General features: G+C 43.1%; 1 protein-coding gene across 1 annotated transcript in view; it reads right to left on the reverse strand.

Annotated features, from left to right (window-relative positions):
• Nucleotides 1–20,627, reverse strand: part of LOC124618989 (caspase-1-like) — a 117,358-nt gene that overhangs the window by 60,227 nt on the left and 36,504 nt on the right. The window contains exon 4 of the mRNA XM_047145391.1: nt 2,907–3,085. Within this exon, the coding sequence (XP_047001347.1) occupies nt 2,907–3,085 (179 nt within the window). The remainder of the gene's footprint in view (nt 1–2,906; nt 3,086–20,627) is intronic.

Raw genomic sequence — 20,627 nt, forward strand, 5'->3', positions numbered from 1 at the left:
CGTGTACCAGTACACGACGTGTCTGTCAACGATTAAGCATTTCACACTGGCGTACACTGGAGTACAATAATCTGTATCCTTACCATAAATAATAAGTGCATCATTTCCATCCGGGAGATCCTGCCCTTCGCTTGAAGTAGTGCAACTGGTTAAATACTGATCGGCAGTTACAGAAATACATTTTATTTACTGATGAGGCACAGTTTACTCGAGATGGTATAAACGATTTACATAACGAGCACGTATGGTCTGAAGCAAACCCACATGCAACAGTGCAACGCAATTTCCAGCAGCGATTTAGCATAAATGTGTGGTGTGGTATAATCAACACACAATTTATTGGACCATTCATTTTCCCAGCACGTCTAACTGGCGAGACGTACTTACAATTCCTTCTATAAAAAATGCCCCGCTTGCTCGAATATGATCCACTTGCTACGCGATTGCAAAAGTATTTTCAATATGGCGGCGCGCCTCCACATTTCACCAACGCCGTTACAACACATTTAAATGAACATTTTCCCCAGAAATGAACGATCAATACACGTGAGGTATCACGTGCTCGCATTATGAATGCAGTAGGCGAAATTAAGAACAATCATACGAAGCTGAAACAAGCAACAAGTGCAGCTAAATGCATTGGACTCGGTAGAGGAATTTTTGAACATTTATTTTGAATTTATTGTGAAATTGTTTATACATTGTACAACTTCCTTAACACTGAGCTTTGTTTTCTTCGGTTTAACATGAATTCACGTCCGCTACGGTATTAATAAAAGGAGATTATCTGACACATTCATACAGCTTCAGTTAACGTAATTACCATTATTTTTTCAAAATTTAACTCTCCAAAACTTGTGCTGAAAACTTAATTTTGGAAAACTACTGCAGATACGCGTCTGGCACACGTTTTATTAGATTCACCAGAACAACAACAACAAAATAAATGGAAATCGTGCTTTACTTGAACATTGTACAGTTTTGCGATGGCTTCATATCACCGAAGTCGCTAAATTTCAGACAAAATCTTTTATTAGCAGTAACTCCGTAAGTAAACCTTTGCGGACCTATGTTTATATGAACCTTTTTGTATATATTAAGCATGCGCACATCTTCGTGAATCATCGTGTATAAGCATTCAGAAAAACGTTTATATGTCACATAAAATATACTTTTACCTTAGCTATAAATATTTGGTATCATACCTGAAGTTTTTCCACTACTGGCCTTTAAATTTGCTACACCAAGAAGAAATGCAGATGATAAACGGGTATTCATTGAACTAGAACTGACATGTGATTACATTTTCACGCAATTTGGGTGCATAGATCCTGAGAAATCAGTACCCAGAACAACCACCTCTGGCAGTAATAACGGCCTCGACAAGCCTGGTCATTGAGTCAAAGAGCTTGGATGGCGCGTACAGGTACAGCTGCCCATGCAGCTTCAACACGATACCACAGTTCATCAAGAGTAGTGACTGGCGTATTGTGACGAGCCAGTTGCTCGGCCACAACTGACCAGACGTTGTCAATTGGTCAGAGATCTGGAGAATGTCCCGGCCAGGGCAGCAGTCGAACATTTTCTGTATCCAGAAAGGCCCGTACAGGACCTGCAACATGCGGTCGCGCTTTATCCCGCTGAAATGTAGTGTTTCGCAGGGATCGAATGAAGGGTAGAGCCACGGGTCGTAACACATCTGAAATGTAACGTCCACTGTTCAAAGTGCCGTCAATGCGAACAAGAGGTGACCGAGAAGAGTAACCAATGGCACCTCATACCATCATACCGGGTGATACGCCAGTACGGCGATGACGAATACACGCTTCCAATGTGCGTTCACCGCGATGTCGCCAAACACGGATGCGACCATCGTTATGCTGTAAACAGAACCTGGATTCATCCGAAAAAATGACTTTTTGCCATTCGTGCACCCAGGTTCGTCGTTGAGTGCACCATCAGAGGCGCTCCTTTCTGTGATGCAGTGTGAAGGGTAACCACAGCCATGGTCTCCAAGCTGATAGTCCATGCTGCTGCAAACTCCGTAGTACTGTTCCTGCAGATGGCTGTTGTCTTGCAAATGTCCGCATCTGTTGACTCAGGGATCGAGACGTGGCTGCACGATCCGTTACAGCCATGCGGATAAGATGCCTGTCATCTCGACTGCTAGTTGGGATCCAGCACGGCGTTCCGTATTCGCCTCCTGAACCCACCGATTCCATATTCTGCTAACAGTCATTGGATCTCGACCAACGCAAGCAGCAATGTCGCGATACGATAAACTGCAATCGCGATAGTCTACAACCTGACCTTTATCAAAATCGGAAACGTGATGGTACGCATTTCTCCTCCTTACACGAGACATCCCAACAACGTTTCACCAGGCAACGCCGGTCAACTACACTGTTTGTGTATGAGAAATCGGTTGGAAACTTTCCTCATGTCAGCACGTTGTAGGTGTCGCCACCGGCGCCAGCCTTGAGTGAATGCTCTGAAAAGCTAATCATTTGCATATCACAGAATCTTCTTCCTGTCGGTTAAATTTCGCGTCTGTAGCACGTCATCTTCGTCGTGTAGCAATTTTAATGGCCAGTAGTGTAGATTCGAGTAGTGTATGCCACAAGGTTCTATTAAGAGCCATGACTTCATGAAAATGCGATTTCACTTAGAGTGGCTACTTTACCCCATCTTCCCCTAAATAAAATCTGTGACACTTAAATTGATTGCAAGTTCAATACAGCTATCCCTACATTGCAGACTGCAAGAACAGTTGTGTTATATCTCAATTTGTGGAACAAGCTGTTATGATTCAAAGTGATATCACAGCGCTGACCAAAAAGCTTACTGAAAACAGAAATAGGAAAAAAAATCGCCGGAATCTGTTTCGACCCCTTGGGGCTGCGTACCTGTATGAAGAAGAGCTTGGGTTTCCCGGCGAGAGTGGGGCACAGCCTGGCTGTGAACGGTTCCCACAGCTCGCTGACGTTGTACTCGCGGTCCCTGGCGTCCAGCTGGCCGTTCCTCTCACCGTGCGTGAGCACCGCCACTGCGACGCAGTCACGGTTGCTGTGCTTCTGATCGGCCACTGAAAACACAGGTTACACGTAAGAGCTGGCAATACTGTCTTAGGATTTAAAGGTTGGCTACAGCGCGCAAACACAAGCTCTGGAATCTAAGATATTGTTGTCGGTCTTCGCAGCGCACGGATTAATTTAGTGGCAGTTTGGAAGCCAGTGTAGGAGCCCGCCTGCTGTGGTGCGCACGTGTGTCGGGCGAGGGGTCGTCGCCGAGCTGCCGTACTGCCGTGTCCGCCAGCAGCGACACAGGATTTGGTATTGAGTCGATAATTTTTATAATTTGCAGCGTGCTTATCTATTTAAACAAAAGGGTTTGTGTATGTGCGTAGCAGCAGACGGTAATTTTAATAATGATAGGAGTTGAATTCTTAAGCGAAACCATTGTTAGGCGAATAGATTAAGTATTGATTTCTGTCATTGATTTCTTTTTTAGTTGTCAGGGAATTGTTTCACTATTATTTAAATGAGATATTTCAGTCTGTCTCAAGAGTTTGATTAATTTGTAATATTGCTTTAATGCCACTGGAGGCAGATCTACATACGAAGCGATTGTTCAAAGAGCTTCTAGCGTTTTGTTAATTAAATGAGAAGGAATCGCTTTCAGAATATAGTTTTTGAAAAAAGGAATTACTTGTTTGGGTTATCATTTATCGAGTTTAGATTTGACCAAACCCTTTCTCTTGAATTATATGTAGTTGCAGTAAGCAGCAGCAGGAAGCAGCAACAGCAGGAACCCCCATACAGAACATGTATTGCACTCAGCATGAATGATAGGTTTTTTATCATCATCATCATCATTTAAGACTGATTATGCCTTTCAGCGTTCAGTCTGGAGCGTAGCCCCCCTTATACAGTTCCTCCATGATCCCCTATTCAGTGCTAACATGGGTGCCTCTTCTGATGTTAAAGCTATTACTTCAAAATCATTCTTAACCGAATCCAGGTACCTTCTCCTCGGTCTGCCCTGACTCCTCCTACCCTCTACTGCTGAATTCATGAGTCTCTTGGGTAACCTTGCTTCTCCCATGCGTGTAACATGACCCCACCATCTAAGCCTGTTCGCCCTGACTGCTACATCTATAAAGTTCATTCCCAGTTTTTCTTTGATTTCCTCATTGTGGACACCCTCCTGCCATTGTTCCCATCTACTAGTACCTGCAATCATCCTAGCTACTTTCATATCCGTAACCTCAACCTTGTTGATAAGGTAACCTGAATCCACCCAGCTTTCGCTCCCATACCACAAAGTTGGTCGAAAGATTGAACGGTGCACAGATAACTTAGTCTTGGTACTGACTTCCTTCTTGCAGAAGAGAGTAGATTGTAGCTGAGCGCTCACTGCATTAGCTTTGCTACACCTCGCTTCCAGTACTTTCACTATGTTGCCATCCTGTGAGAATATGCATCCTAAGTACTTGAAACCGTCCACCTGTTCTAACTTTGTTCCTCCTATTTGGCACTCAATCCGTTTATATTTATTTCCCACTGACATTACTTTCGTTTTGGAGATGCTAATCTTCATACCATAGTCCTTACATTTCTGATCTAGCTCTGAAATATTACTTTGCAAACTTTCAATCGAATCTGCCATCACAACTGAGTCATCCGCATATGCAAGACTGCTTATTTTGTGTTCACATATCTTAATCTCACCCAGCCAGTCTATTGTTTTCAACATATGATCCATAAATAATATGAACAACAGTGGAGACAGGTTGCAGCCTTGTCTTACCCCTGAAACTACTCTGAACCATGAACTCAATTTACCGTCAACTCTAACTGCTGCCTGACTATCCATGTAAAGACCTTTAATTGCTTGCAAAAGTTTGCCTCCTATTCCATAATCTTGTAGAACAGACAATAACTTCCTCCTAGGAACCCGGTCATATGCCTTTTCTAAATCTATAAAGCATAGATACAATTCCCTGTTCCACTCATAACACTTCTCCATTATTTGCCGTAAGCTAAAGATCTGGTCCTGACAACCTCTAAGAGGCCTAAACCCACACTGATTTTCATCCAATTGGTCCTCAACTAATACTCGCACTTTCCTTTCAACAATACCTGAGAAGATTTTACCCACAACGCTGATTAAAGAGATACCTCTGTAGTTGTTACAATCTTTTCTGTTTCCATGTTTAAAGATTGGTGTGATTACTGCTTTTGTCCAGTCTGATGGAACCTGTCCCAACTCCCAGACCATTTCAATTATCCTGTGTAGCCTCTGACGAGCAAAGCGAAAACAAATATAGAAAGCTTAGAAACCAAATAAACAGAGAATCTAGGAAAGCAAAAGAAAATTACCTCAACAGCATTTGTAAAGAGGTGGAGGAAAACATGGTTAAAGGAAAAACTGACTTGGCCTACAGAACAATAAAACAAAACTTTGCTAAACGGAAAGTAAAATCTTCAGGAACTATAAAGAACAAAGAGGGCAAGGTACTATTTGGATATGACACGCTGAAGAGATGGCAAGAATACATTGAAGAGCTATATCAAGGAGACCCTCTAACAGATAATATGATAGAATTAAGCGAAGAAGTAGAGAAAGAAGAACTAGGGGACACAATTCTGAAAGATGAATTTGAAAAAGCACTAAAAGAACTACCAGATAAGAAAGCGGCAGGTGTTGATGATATACCTTCTGAACTAATTAAGAAATCAGGAGACAAAATGAAAGCTACATTACTGCAACTCATACAGAAAATATACAAAACAGGTGAAGTTCCTGAAGACTATCAGAAATGCATCATATTCCCCATACCTAAGAAAGCATCTACTATGGACTGTGAAAACCATCGAACACTCAGTCTTCTTTCACACGCATCAAAAATTCTAATAAGAATAATTTTGAAAAGAGTTGAAAACCAATTGAATAGCACTCTAAGTGAAGACCAATTCGGTTTTAGAAGCGGTGTAGGGACGAGGGAAGCAATCTTATCTTTAAGACTAATAATTGAGAAACAAATTTCCAAAAACAAACAAGTATTTATAGCCTTCGTAGACCTCGAAAAGGCATTTGACAATGTTGTATGGCCAGAAATGTTTAGAATTCTGAAGAAGGCTGGTCTGAAATATAATGATAGAAGGATAATCTTTAAAATATACCAAAATGAAACAGCCTTAGTTAAGAAGGAAAACAAAGAAGAAACAGCAAGAATAAGGAAAGGAGTGAGACAGGGATGCCCACTATCTCCAGTAATTTTCAACGCATATATCCAAGAAGCAATAGACAAAATAAGAGAGAATATTGAAGTAGGAATAAAACTTAACGGAATGAAAATAGATATGTTGCGATATGCAGATGATATCGCCATAATTACAGAAAGGAAAGAAGATTTAGAAGCCGCACTCAATGAAATGGAAAACACCTTAAAAGAACAGTATGGAATGAAAATAAATAAGAAAAAGACTAAAGTGATGGTGAGTGGCGCCCTGAACTACAATGAACCCATACGAATAACAATAAAGGGAGAGAAACTAGGGCAGGTTACAGAATTTAACTACTTAGGTAGCAAAATAACAGCAGATGGAAGGAGCAAAAGTGACATTAAAAACAGAATACAACTTGCCAAAATAGCATTCAATGGAAAAAGAAACTTACTGACGAGTAGAAATGTTAGTTTAGACGTAAGAAAGAGAGTCATGAAAACCTATGTGTGGAGTACAGCCCTTTACGGATGTGAAACTTGGACTAGTGGAAAAGAAGAAAAGAGAAGATTAGAGGCATTCGAAATGTGGTGCTACCGGAGAATGGAAAAAATCAGCTGGCGAGACAAGGCTACAAACGAAGATGTCCTCAGAAGAGTGAAAGAAAACAGATCTCTTTGGCGAAATATACAGAAAAGAAGAATAACCTTCATAGGTCACATTTTACGGCATAACAACTTCATTAAGAGAATATTAGAAGGAATCATTGAAGGAAGAACTCGCCGAGGACGACCTAGATTAAGCTACATTCAACAAGTAATAAATGACATCGGGTGCCAGACCTATGCAGATATGAAGAAGAAAGTTGACAAAAGAACGGAATGGCGTGCTGCTGCCAACCAACCTGTGGGTTGATAACCGAAGAAGAAGAAGAAGCCATTTAAGACCTGACATTCCACTGTATTTGATGAGTTCCGACTTAATTTCATCCACCCCAGCCGCTTTATTGCACTGCAATCTATTGACCATTTTTTCCACTTCCTCAAATGTGATCCTATTTCCATCATCATTCCTATCCCATTCTACCTCGAAATCTGAAACATTACTGATCGCATTTTCACCTACATTGAGCAACTCTTCAAGATATTCCCTCCATCTGCCCAAGGCATCCGGAGGATTCACCAGCAGTTTTCCTGACCTGTCCAAAATACTTGTCATTTCCTTCTTACCTCCCTTTCGAAGACTGCTAATTACACTCCAGAATGGTTTTCCAGCAGCTTGACCCATAGTCTCCAACCTGTTTCCAAAGTCTTCCCACGATTTCTTCTTGGATGCTGCAATTATCTGTTTGGTTTGTTTCTTTCTTCAACGTAACTTTCTCTGTCTACCTGAGTTCTGGTATGTAGCCATTTTTGATACGCCTTCTTTTTCCTTTTACAGGCTGCCTTGACTGTATCATTCCACCAAGCTGTTTGCTTCATCCTACTTTTACACACTACTGTTCCAAGACATTCTTTGGCCACTTCTAGTACTGTGTCCCTGTATCTTGTCCATTCCTTTTGCAATGACTGTAATTGACTACATTCAACTAACTGGTACCTTTCTGAGATCGCTGTTATGTACTTGTGCCTGATTTCCTTATCCTGAAGTTTCTCCACTCTTATCCTCCTACATATGGACCTGACCTCCTGCACTTTCGGCCTCACAATCCCAATTTCACTGCAGATTAAATAATGATCAGTGTCATCAAAGAATCCCCTGAATACACGTTTGTCCTTCACAGCCTTCCTGAATTCCTGATCTGTTATTATATAGTCTATGACAGATCTGGTTCCCCTGCCTTCCCAAGTATACCGGTGAATGTTCTTATGTTTAAAAAAGGAGTTTGTGATTACTAAGCCCATACTGGCACAGAAATCCAAGAGTTGTTTCCCGTTCCTGTTGGCCTCCATATCCTCTCCAAATTTACCCATAACCTTTTCATACCCTTCTGTTCGATTTCCAATCCTGGCGTTAAAATCACCCATGAGCAGAACACTGTCCTTGTCCTTTAATCTAACCACTACATCACTGAGCGCCTCATAAAAACTATCCATCTTATCTTGATCTGTCCCTTCACAATGCGAATATACTGACACAATCCTAATTTTCTTGCTAGACACTGTCAAATCTATCCACATCAGTCGTTCGTTTACATACCTTATTGCAACTACGATGGGTTCCATTTCTTTCCTGATGTAAAGCCCTACACCCCATTGTGCTATTCCTGCTTTGACTCCTGACAGGTAGACCTTGTATTCTCCCACTTCCTCTTCTTTCTCACCCCTTACGCGAATGTCACTAACAGCTAAAACGTCCAGCCCCATCTTACTTGCAGCCTCTGCCAGCTCTACCTTCTTCCCAGAGTAGCCCCCATTGATATTAATAGCTCCCCATCTCATTACCATTTGTTTGCCACGTCGTATCTTAGGAGTCCCTGGTTTGTCAGTTAGAGGTGGGACTCCGTCACCTCCAAAGGTCCGAGGCATTTTGCTCTGATTGTTGCCAGCATCATATTTAAAGTACCAGGGAAGCAGGTTGCTAGCCTTACTTGCCCCGAGTCCCATTGGGTTTTACCCCTAACGGCTGAGGGTCTAACCGGTGGATTTGGTAGTCTTTGCCGTATGAGCACAAAGGTGACCACGACTCAGAATATGTCCGAGATGCCCAGCCTTATTCCAAAGTAACTGGTATTCCGACTGTCGGGACCACTTACTTGGCCACTCATACGTTGCCCGTGGTTCATGAACTAGGACATGACTACAGGAACCCACACCATGAACCACTAGGTTTTTTACGTTTTTGTTAACTAATGGAATGCAGCAGATCAAGCAGTGGCGGCAGAAAGACCAAGTAAGTTATTTGTTGCGCACAGGACCAATTAAAAAAAAAATAAAGTTCAGGCGAACTCTGTAATAGTAAAGTTAACAAGAGTACAAGCACGAGATTTTCAGTAGAAAACACAAGATAAGAAGACAGAGCTCGCGACTTTCACATGCTTGAATTCCGAAGAATCTGTCACTGTCCTTGCGAATTTAATTTATTTATTTTTGTACCATGATACACTGATGAGCCAAAGAAACTGGTACACCTGTCTAATATCGTGTAGGGCCCCCGCGAGCACGCAGAAGTGCCGCAGCACGACTTGGCGTGGACTCGACGAATATCTGAAGTAGCGCTGGAGGGAATTGACACCATGAATCCTGCAGGGCTGGCCATAAATCCGTAAGAGTACGAGAGGAGTGAACAGCACGTTACAAGGCAACCCAAATATGCTCAATAATGTTCATGTCTGCAGAGCCTCGTGGCCAGCGGAAGTGTTTAAAATCAGAAGACTGATCCCGGAGCCACTCTGCAGCAGTTCCGGACGTGTGGGGTGTCACATTGTCCTACTGGAATTGGCCAAGTCCGTCGAAATGCGCAATGGACATGAATGTATGCAGGTGACGAGACAGGCGGCTGACGTACTTGTAACCTGTCAGAGTCGTATCTAGAAATACCAGGGGTCCCATATCACTCTAAGCGCACACGCCCCACACCACCACAGAGCCTCCACAAGCTTGAACAGTCCCCTGCTGACAGGAATGGTCCATGGATTCATAATGTTGTCTCCATACCCGAACACGTCCATCCGCTCGATACAATTTGAAACGAGACTCGTCCGACCAGGCAATATGTTTCCAGTCATCAACAGTCCAATGTCGGTGTTGACGGGCCCAGGCGAGGCCTAAAGCTTTGTGTAGTGCAGTCACCAAGGGTACACGAGTATCCAAAAGCCCATATCGATGATGTTTCGTTGAATGGTTCGCACAGTGACACTTGCTGATGGCCCAGCATTGAAATCTGCAACAATTTGCAGAAGGGTTGGACTTCTCTGTCACGTTGAACGATTCTCTTCAATCGTCGTTGGTCCCGTTCTTGCACGATCTTCTTCCGGCCGCAGCGAAATCGGAGATTTCACATTTTACTGGATTCCTGATATTCACGGTACACTCTTGAAATGGTCGTACGGTAAAATCCTCACTTCATCGCATACCTCGGAGTTGCTGTGTCCAATCGCTCGTGCGCCGACTATAACACCACGTTCAAACTCACTTAAACCTTGATAACCTGTCATTGTAGCAGCAGTAACCGATCTAACAACTGCGCGACAGGTGTTGTCTTATATAGCCGTTGCCGAACGCAGCGCCGTATTCTGCCTGTTTACGTATATCTGTATTTGAATGCGCATGCCTATACAACTGTTTTTGGCGCTTCAGTGTATTTCCAAAAAATAGAATGTTAAGGAATCATCTGAAAAATCGAATTACTAATTTATTCATATAAAACACATTTAACCAAATTGTCTACTTCGCGGTCGAAAATAGAAATTCAGATTTAACGAGTCATACGCCACTTGGTACAGGCATAGACAATGAAAAGCGAACTTCGAAATAACATTGAATAATTGAGCTACAAAGCCTGGTTAGAATGTGACTGAACACGTTTCGAAATCTTGGTTGTCGTGACGCCTGTTCGGAAATGTAGTCCGAGGTCTACGTCAAGTTGGAAAGTGACAATGTGTAAGTTGGTGCAGCCGTGAAAGTCGCAGACCGTGGAAACATATTAATTTTTGGCATAGGTCCAGGTCTGCATTCGCTTCTCACACAGCGCAGGCAACTAAAAATGATTCAAATGGCTCTGAGCACTATGGGACTCAACTTCTGAGGTCATCAGTCCCCTAGAACTTAGAACTACTTAAACCTAACTAACCTAAGGACATCACACACATCCATGCCCGAGGCAGATACGAACCTGCGACCGTAGCGGTCGCGCGGTTCCGGACTGTAGCACCTAGAACCGCTCGGCCACCCCGGCCGGCGCAGGCAACTAAGAGAGACTACTGAAAATATATCCAGAACGATTAAATATATCTGAGTAATAGTAGATATGTGGCGAATTTTCCCACCTACGCAAGTAATTTCAAACTTTTATGCGTGCCGAATTATGGCCCCACCTATTTTAACAACGGAATATCACGTTTCTCTCCTAAGGTTCGTCAGGCGTATCTTTTCTGGTGTTTTCGGCAGATGTTTTTAATTTCATTTCTGCACTGTCTAGTGGCAGCCAGCCCAAATAATTACTGCTAGACACGTCTTTCAGGCGACGCCCGGTGTCAATTCAAAGCGTCGGTTTGTTTCCGAGTACTGGTACCTTGGCGGGCCTGTTCCCCGGATTTGACGCCTGTAGACTTTTTTCTGTGGGCAAAGTTGAAAGACGCTATGTCTGATGACATGGAACGACATATAGCTACAGCCTGCTCGGACATCTCCGCTGAAATGCTAGCACGTGTGCAGCAGTCGTTCCATAGCAGACTGAAGGCGTATATTGCCGCTGCCGGTGGTCATTTTGAACACAACCTGTGGTGTCCAGTTGTCTTGTTTTTGATCAGAGTCCACATAATCAGTACATGCACTTGTGGTGTTCTTTAGTGCGCACTGCCACAGGTAATTTACAAGTGTCACTGTGAGAACTTTTCAAAATGCGATATCTCGGTACTGCAACAAACACCGCTGACGTTCTAATTTACCCTACTTTTCGACTGTTAACGTCAACAGGCATCGTTCCATTCAAAATGTGTACGTTTGCACAAAAAATATACTTTATAAGTATTATTACAATCTGTTGATTGGCTACCAATTCGAGCCCCTGAATACCAACCCACTCTGTGAAAACCGCACATCAATGGCACTTTCCATTTCCGCAATATTTGAGTTGCAGGTTTTAGGTGATTCACGCTGTATATACAGGGTGTTTCACAACTCATATTACACGCATCTAGAGTTGTCGAGAGGCTTAGTAGATCAAGTTTTACATTGGAACCCCGTGTTAAGAAACGTCATCCATCGAAGCTACAAAAATTATAAAGATTAAAATGCAGTATGCAACGTCCCCAGTTAAAAATTTTCTTTTGGCTAAACGAGCGTCTGACATTAAAAACATATGCTGATATACAATATGTGAAATTAGGACTCATACTTGAAATCCATAAAAAGCGCAAATACTATACAATACAGCCCTTAGCCTGGTTAGGTAACATACAACCTTTTATCAATGCCAGTATAAAAAAAAAAAACTTCTATCCTAAGAGATCAGTTAACAGTGAACGTGATCATAATACAATTAATAAATTAGTGACCTAATTAAAAATAGAAAATCTATAATCGATATAACATTAGAGTGCCGTATCAATAACGAATATGTCAGGGCTTCTCTGCATGACTTCCTTGTTTTCCTGTGGCTGAGCTAGCGGAGTACGGCACAGTGTCCTCGTCGCCGGCGGCCGGCACACGCTAATCCCCTGGGGTGCTCCACGCTATTCAAACTAGTAGGTCTCTGAATATATCAAAGTAAGCATTCAGGTCAAACTAGTTCTGTTCATTCAGCAGTAATTCCGGTTGTTGTTTTCTGTGCACATAAAACTCCGTTTCTTCGAGCAGGTTCATTAACTGTACCTTCGACGCCCTATCCAACACTTTCATATTTCTGTCTATATCAGGGACGGCCAAGAACGCGGCAAAATCGAAATAAACCTTTCGCACACGTGTGTCGATCCAAACACTGATATAACTTTTGCAGCTTCATTGTGGAGACGGGGAAACTCTTCCCGAGGAATAGCTTCGAAAATTCCTACGTAAAAAAAATTTGTCCTTTGAACGGGAATTACTCTGCAGATCGATCAATTCAATTTGCAAATGCACTGGAGTACTTTCAACTGAAACGGCAAAGGGTCTAGAAAATAGTTCAAAAACAGAGGTCAGACTGGCAGTGTCCTGAAAACGCTTAGAAAATTGTGCCTGTAGTTCCTCCAACACAATAATTTTGTACAAGCATTTACGCCCCCCACATACAACCCAGCTCAATAGAACATAGTAATTCCTTTTCCCACAGATATTGATAATCAGTGAACAATTAAACGTACTAAATTACGCATACATGTAGTCAAATAAGCAAATACTTTTACCTACATACACACCTCTCTCACCGAGGATAGGGCCTAACACTGAATGATTTAAAATAAAGGACAGCCACAACACAAAGAAACCAGAGGAGCCTGGTGGCGTTGTGGCGACTTTCCAAACTACCCCTATCTACATCTACATGATTACTCTGCACTGCACATTTAAGTGCTTGGCAGAGGGTTAATCGAACCACAATCATACTATCTCTCTACCATTCCACTCCCGAACAGCGCGCGGGAAAAACTAACACCTAAACCTTTCTGTTCGAGCTCTGATTTCTCTTATTTTATTTTAATGATCATTCCTACGTATTTAGGTTGGGCTCAACAAAATTTTTCGCATTCGGAAGAGAAAGTTGGCGACTGAAATTTCGTAAATAGATCTCGCCGCGACGAAAAACGTCTTTGCTTTAATGACTTCCATCCCAACTCGCGTATCATATCTGCCACACTCTCTCCTCTATTACGTGATAATACAAAACGAGCTGCCCTTTTTAGCACCCTTTCGATATCCTCCGTCAATCCCACCTGGTAAGGATCCCATACCGCGCAGCAATATTCTAACACAGGACGAACGAATGTAGTGTAAGCTGTCTCTTTAGTGGACTTGTTGCATCTCCTAAGTGTCCTGCCAATGAAACGCAACCCTTTGGCTCGCCTTCCTCACAATATTATCTATGTGGTCTTTACAACTGAAGTTGTTCGTAATTTTAACACCCAGGTACTTAGTTGAATTGACAGCCTTGTGAATTTTACTATTTATCTAGTAATCGAATTCCAACGGATTTCTTTTGGAACTCATGTGGATCACCTCACACTTTTCGTTATTTAGCGTCAACTGCCACCTGCCACACCATACAGCAATCTTTTCTAAATCGCTTTGCAACTGATACTGGTCTTCGGATGACCTTACTAGACGGTAAATTACAGCATCATCTGCGAACAACCTAAGAGAACTGCTCAGATTGTCACCCAGGTAATTTATATACATCAGGAACAGCAGAGGTCCCAGGACGCTTCCCTGGGGAACACTTGATATCACTTCAGTTTTACTCGATGATTTGCCGTCTATTACTACGAACTGTGACCTTCCTGGCAGGAAATCACGACTCCAGTCGTACAACTGAGACGATACCCCATAGGCCCGCAGCTTGATTAGAAGTTGCTTGTGAGGAACGGTGTCAAAAGCTTTCCGGAAATCTAGAAATACGGAATCAACTTGAGATCGCCTGTCGATAGCGGCCTTTACTTCGTGCGAATAAAGAGCTAGCTGCGTTGCACAAGAACGATGTTTTCTGAAACCATGCTGATTACGTATCAATAGATCGTTCCCTTCGAGTTGATTCATAATGTTTGAATACAGTATATGCCCCAAAACCCTGCTGCAAACCGACGTCAATGATATAGGCCTGTAGTTCGATGGATAACTCCTACTACCCTTCTTAAACACTGGTGCGACCTGCGCAATTTTCCAATCTGTAGGTACAGATCTATCGGTGAGCGAGCGGTTGTATATGATTGCTAAGTAGGGAGCTATTGTATCAGCGTAATCTGAAAGGAACCTAATCAGTATACAATCTGGACCTGAAGACTTGCAAGTATCAAGCGATTTGAGTTGCTTCGCAACCCCTAAGGTATCTACCTCTAAGAAACTCATGCTAGCAGCTGTTCGTGTTTCAAATTCTGGAATATTCCATTCGTCTTCCCTGGTGAAGGAATTTCGGAAAACTGCGTTCAATAACTCCGCTTTAGCGGCACAGTCGTCGGTAACAGTACCATCGGCACTGCGCAGCGAAGGTATTAACTGCGTCTTGCCGCTTGTGTACTTTACATACGACCAGAATTTCTTCGGATTTTCTACCAAATTTCGAGACAATGTTTCGCTGTGAAACCTATTAAAGGCATCTCGCATTGAAGTCCGTACCAAATTTCGCGCGTCTGTAAATCTTAGCCAATCTTCGGGATTTCGCGTTCTCTGAACTTTGCATGCTTTTTCCGTTGCCTCTGCAACAGCGTTCGGACCTGTTTTGAGTGCCATGGGGGATCAGTTCCATCTCTCAATTGCTGTTGGTACTATATCTTTGAATTTGAGCCACATCTCGTCTACATTTGCACAGTCAGTTGGGAAGGAATGGAGATTGTCTTTTAGGAAGGCTTCTAGTGACCCTTTATCCGCTTTTTTAAATAAAATTATTTTGCGTTTGTTTCTGGTGGATTTGGAAGAAACGGTATTGAGCCTAGCTACAACGACCTTGTGATCACTAATCCCTGTATCAGTCATGATGCACTCTATTAGCTCTGGATTGTTTGTGGCTTAGAGGTCAAGTGTGTTTTCACAACCATTTACAATTCGCGTGGGTTCGTGGACCAACTGCTCGAAATAATTTTCGGAGAAAGCATTTAGGACAATCTAGGAAGATGTTTTTTGCCTACCACCGGTTTTGAACAAGTATTTTTGCCAACATATCGAGGGAAGGTTGAAGTCCCCACCAACCAAAACCGTATGAGTGGGGTATTTATTTGTTACGAGACTCAAATTTTCTCTGAACCGTTCAGCAACTATATCATCGGAGTCTGGGGGTCGGTAGAAGGAGCCAATTATTAACTTAGTTCGGCTGTTAAGTATAACCTCCACCCATACCAATTCGCACAGAGTATCTACTTCGACTTCACTACAAGATAAATCACTACTTACAGACACAAACACTCCACCACCAATTCTGCCTAATCTATCTTTCCTTAACACCGTCTGAGACTTCGTAAAAATTTCTGCATAACTTATTTCAGGCTTTAGCCAGCTTTCTGTACCTATAACGATTTCAGCTTCTGTGCTTTCTATTAGCGCTTGAAGCTCAGGGACTTTCCCAGCACAACTACAACAATTTACAACTACAATTCCGACTGTTCCTTGATCCAAGCACGTCCTGTATTTGCCATGCACCCTTTAAGACTGCAGCCCACCCCGTACTTTCCCAAGGCCTTCTAACCTAAAAAACCGCCCAGTCCACACCACACAGCCACCGCCACCGGTGTAGCCGCCAGCTGAGTGTAGTGAACTCCTGACCTATTCAGCGGAACCCGAAACCCCACCACCCTATGGCGCAAGTCAAGGAATCTGCAGCCAACACGGTCGCAAAACCGTCTGAGCCTCTGATTCGGACCCTCCACCCGGCTCTGCACCAAAGGTCCACAGTCAGTTCTGTCAACGATGCTGCAGATGGTGAGCTCTGCCTTCATCTCGTAAGCAAGACCGGCAGCCTTCACCAAATCAGATAGCTGCTGGAATCCAGAGAGAATTTTCTCAGATCCAAAGCGACACATGTCATTAGTGCTGACATATGCCACCACCTGCAGCTGGCTGCACTCTGTGCTCTTCATGGCATCCGGAAGGACCCTTTCCACATCAGGGATGACTCCACCCGGAATGCACACAGAGTGCACACTGGATTTCTTCCCCTCCTTAGCCGCCATATCCCTAAGGGGCCCCATTACGTGCCTAACATTGGAGCTCCCAACTATCAATAAGCCCACCCTTTGCAATTGCCCGCACCTTGAAGGCTGAGAATCATCCTCTGAAACAGGGCAGGCAGCTGCATCTGGCTCAGCCAGAGACAGTACCTGAAACCTGTTTGTCAGACGCACTGGGGAGGCTTTCTGATCAGCCTCCGGGGACGTCTTTCGCTGCCTGCCACACCTTGCAACGACCTCCCAATCAACCACAGGCGAGGGCTCAGCCCCACTGCAGGCAGCAACCGGGGCAACCACAGCGGCAGACCGATCTGGGGACAGACGGGACGAGGTTGACATCCCCGTGATATCCAAGTCCGGCTCCCCAAAGTGGTGCCCATTGGCAACAGCCTCAAGCTGTGCGACCGAAGTCAGCGCCGCCTGCAGCTGTGAGCAAAGGGATGCCAACTCAGCCCTCATCCGAACACAGCAATCACAGTCCCTGTCCATTCTAATCGATGTTGAACAAAAGTTACTGAAACATGAGTCCTTGCCTAGATAATGCAAAGGAAACACGCAAAGAATGTATGAACTAACCTGTACAAATGCCTAACGACTGCGCTACAATCTGCCAGAATTTACGATTACAGTAACTAAAACTGGAAATTACACCTCCTATACGAAACTCACACGTAATTTAAGTAAGAATCTACAGAGTGAACACAGAAAAGAAGCTATATACATATCTTTCTGCGCTGTCGATGTGCACCAACTGGGAGCTCAGGCCCCCCCAAAAGTGATTGACGGCCTCTTCATTTAAACTCATATGTCGCAATGACCCAATAGTTGATAACTCTGCCTTCCATCCCAAGTGATTGTTCATTTTGCACACAAGTACGGGATCACCGTTTTCCGTGCTAGCAACCCCAGAAGTTGCGGTACATCAACCAAAATTTGTTCCCCAACTCATACAAGCATTGTCACGCAATCATTATGTGGTACCCAATGCATGGCCGGTGTGGATAATACACCACGGATCTACTGTAATATTAACCATCACAACTGATATCGTGAAAAATTTTACAGCAAGTCCAACACTGGCCAATCATGTGACAGCATGTTTTCCTAATTTCAGTATCATAGCTAAACCATACCTTGTCTACTTTGCAAGTATCATTGCGAGCATTGGTAGGTGACTGCTCAGTACATCCATTCACACTTAATTCTCGAACACATAAAAACGATCCAAGTATACCAGACCACGCTATACATATTTCTGAGACCTCACGCATAGTACTTGATCAATCTCTCTGCTTATGGCGGTCACAGAGCAATCTCGCCCTCCTACTTTAAAAGACCGTCCTCACCTCGTCATTGACCAGCCTACCCCGCAACATCGCTACCCAATTAATCCTCAACCGAGCAGACAAATATAGCTATTCTTCACCTCTCTTGACTGAATAGAGCTTCCTAGTCCTACCCCCTCCAAGTGAACCACATTTCTCGAGATGTAACCAAGTATTGGAGCTTAACCCACCATATCGATCTATAGCAACAGATCTCAAAGTGCCTTAATTTAATAGCATACAGTTAAGAAGAACAAGAACGGAGTGATATTTATACGCAACGTAGTTGGGCACATTAATTGTAGAGAAGGACAAATTGCTGAAGGTCGATTTTTTTCCAGTATTCCATTTGGATGCTTTAGTCATGTGATATAGCCTGCATTCTAGTCATATGCAGCTGCAGTACTTTACACATGATACATTGGATGATTTAGGTAAAAATGTGTGTCATCTCTCTCGATTACAGGTAATCGATTGTCACTTTGTTGGTACAAAGTCGACCGCTATATCTTGTCTAGTTTTAATCCTTCTTCTTTTCTATTAAAATTATTTCCACTACAGCTGATTACAGTTCCTTTTGTGTTATGCTAGGTGGGTATTAATGGAGTGAATCAATACTTTGTATGTGTTGGATAGCTTTCGTGATAGTATGGAAATTTGAGACTGAATATGGAGGTGTGTTTGTGCTGGACCGTTATTCCCTCCCAAGTAAATTGTTCGGTTGACTGCTTCTGCACATTTCGCGCCTGTATTTAGTTGACAGAAAATCGGTTGTGGTGTGTGCATCTAGCATGTGGAAGAGACGTTTACTGGATCTCTAGACATGAGAAACACCTTAGTTGACCTTGTAAATTGTAGGGATGATTTGGGATCTGCTACATCACCGGCACCGGTATGTGTGAGTGAAATATCAGTTTTCTCTATTTTTCTCGAGTTTCTGCATAAGTTTCTAGTTAGTCAGCTGTTTACAGCACACCCCACCTAGTTTCGTGTTTTGTAGAGAAATAATTTCCAGTTTGTGTCTTCGGAATTATGTTGTGCGTGCGATCGATAGGATACTGCTGTGTGCTTGATATCGAGAAGTACCGCAAAAACAGTATAATATTATGGCAACCCATGCAAAAATACATGTGTTCTTGTAATCCCCAAGACTGGAGATGGGTGTAGAAAAGCGAGCAAGCAAGCAGGTCTGGATTAGAAACAGTAACTTGTTTGTGCCGAGGGGAAAGGAGTCTGAAGTTGTAGAACAGTTCTGAGAGTGACTTCGGTCTGCTGAGTGCGCTCTGGTCATCTGTCTGGGGTTGATGTCAGCTGCCCTTGCATGGAAATATCCAGTGCTGCGAGGAGTATATATGGTGCTGTCTGTCTTCGTGGTATATGCACGAATGATGTAAAAGAGATGATTTTGTATGGCACAGGATAGGAAATGTATGTTTACTACATCGACACAGTATGTGGTGATATATTGCTAGGTTGGAGATCTGTTTTGCATTCTAATATTCAAGCTCCTGCCCTCAGTGGGAGAGCAGTGTAATTGAGTAGGAGTCTTCCTGTATTTTACGATATGTAGGGCACATTGCAGGGTTTAATTGTCGATGCAATATGGTGATCTGAACAAAATACAATCATAATGCTCTATTCATTCACAAGACATCCATTGTGCCGGGACATAGGAACATCTACAAACTGATTCGAACAAGATGAAGACAAGGTATGTACAGAAAGTTCAGAGAAAGCAAGCTTTCAAAGACAAGATGAAGCAGACCATCCATCTCTGGCGAGGATGCCGTCACTCATCCGCCACTGTGGCATTAGGACATCTCCAGACCTGTAGCTGTAGGATACCGAAAATACCGGCCATTTTTTTCTCTTCTGTTTGACAGTGTTTCGAATTCTGTTTGTGTAACTGTTCTGATTTCCCCGTTTGTGCTTAGAGAGTGCTCTCTTTCCAAACAACTAGAATGCTTTTATGATTAACGGTGTTCTCGCGAGCGTGCACAGGCTTTTAGCGGTGAGAACGTTTGCTTATGTTGAAAGCAGGAAGGGTAACACGTTATTCTGCGCTATTTTCATAAACAGGTTCTGTTGGGGCAAGAATTTCCGTGCATACAAGCCGAGACATCATGGAAACTCTTACAAAAGTGCACGTTAAGTATTTCTGGAACACTATGCAATCTGCAAGAGTTCGCTAGTGATACTGAGATTCGTTCCAGAACCACAGCTGTCAAGAGACATTACCTGTACATCGATCAGTGTCAGATTGTAGCAGCAATAGTAATATTCAATTGCAGTTACACTGGTAAATATGATCCTGGCTTCCAATATTCTTGTGAGTCTTGTATGTATTTGATGATCTGTAGACAACTTTTGCTGTGTTTAATTGCCAGTACAATCCAGCGATCTGTGCAAAATAATTTTACCGCTGAAAGTGCCGTCTGCAGAAAACAATGGCGAAAGGAACGCTAGGAACAATGCACTCTGTGCTACTCTGGAAAGCATTGAAACATCTCTCTTGGTGCTGGACCATACCACAGCTATGCGTCATCACATATGAGACCAGCATGAGCA

Source organism: Schistocerca americana, chromosome 1, assembly GCF_021461395.2.
Source record: "Schistocerca americana isolate TAMUIC-IGC-003095 chromosome 1, iqSchAmer2.1, whole genome shotgun sequence".
NCBI lineage: Eukaryota > Metazoa > Arthropoda > Insecta > Orthoptera > Acrididae > Schistocerca > Schistocerca americana.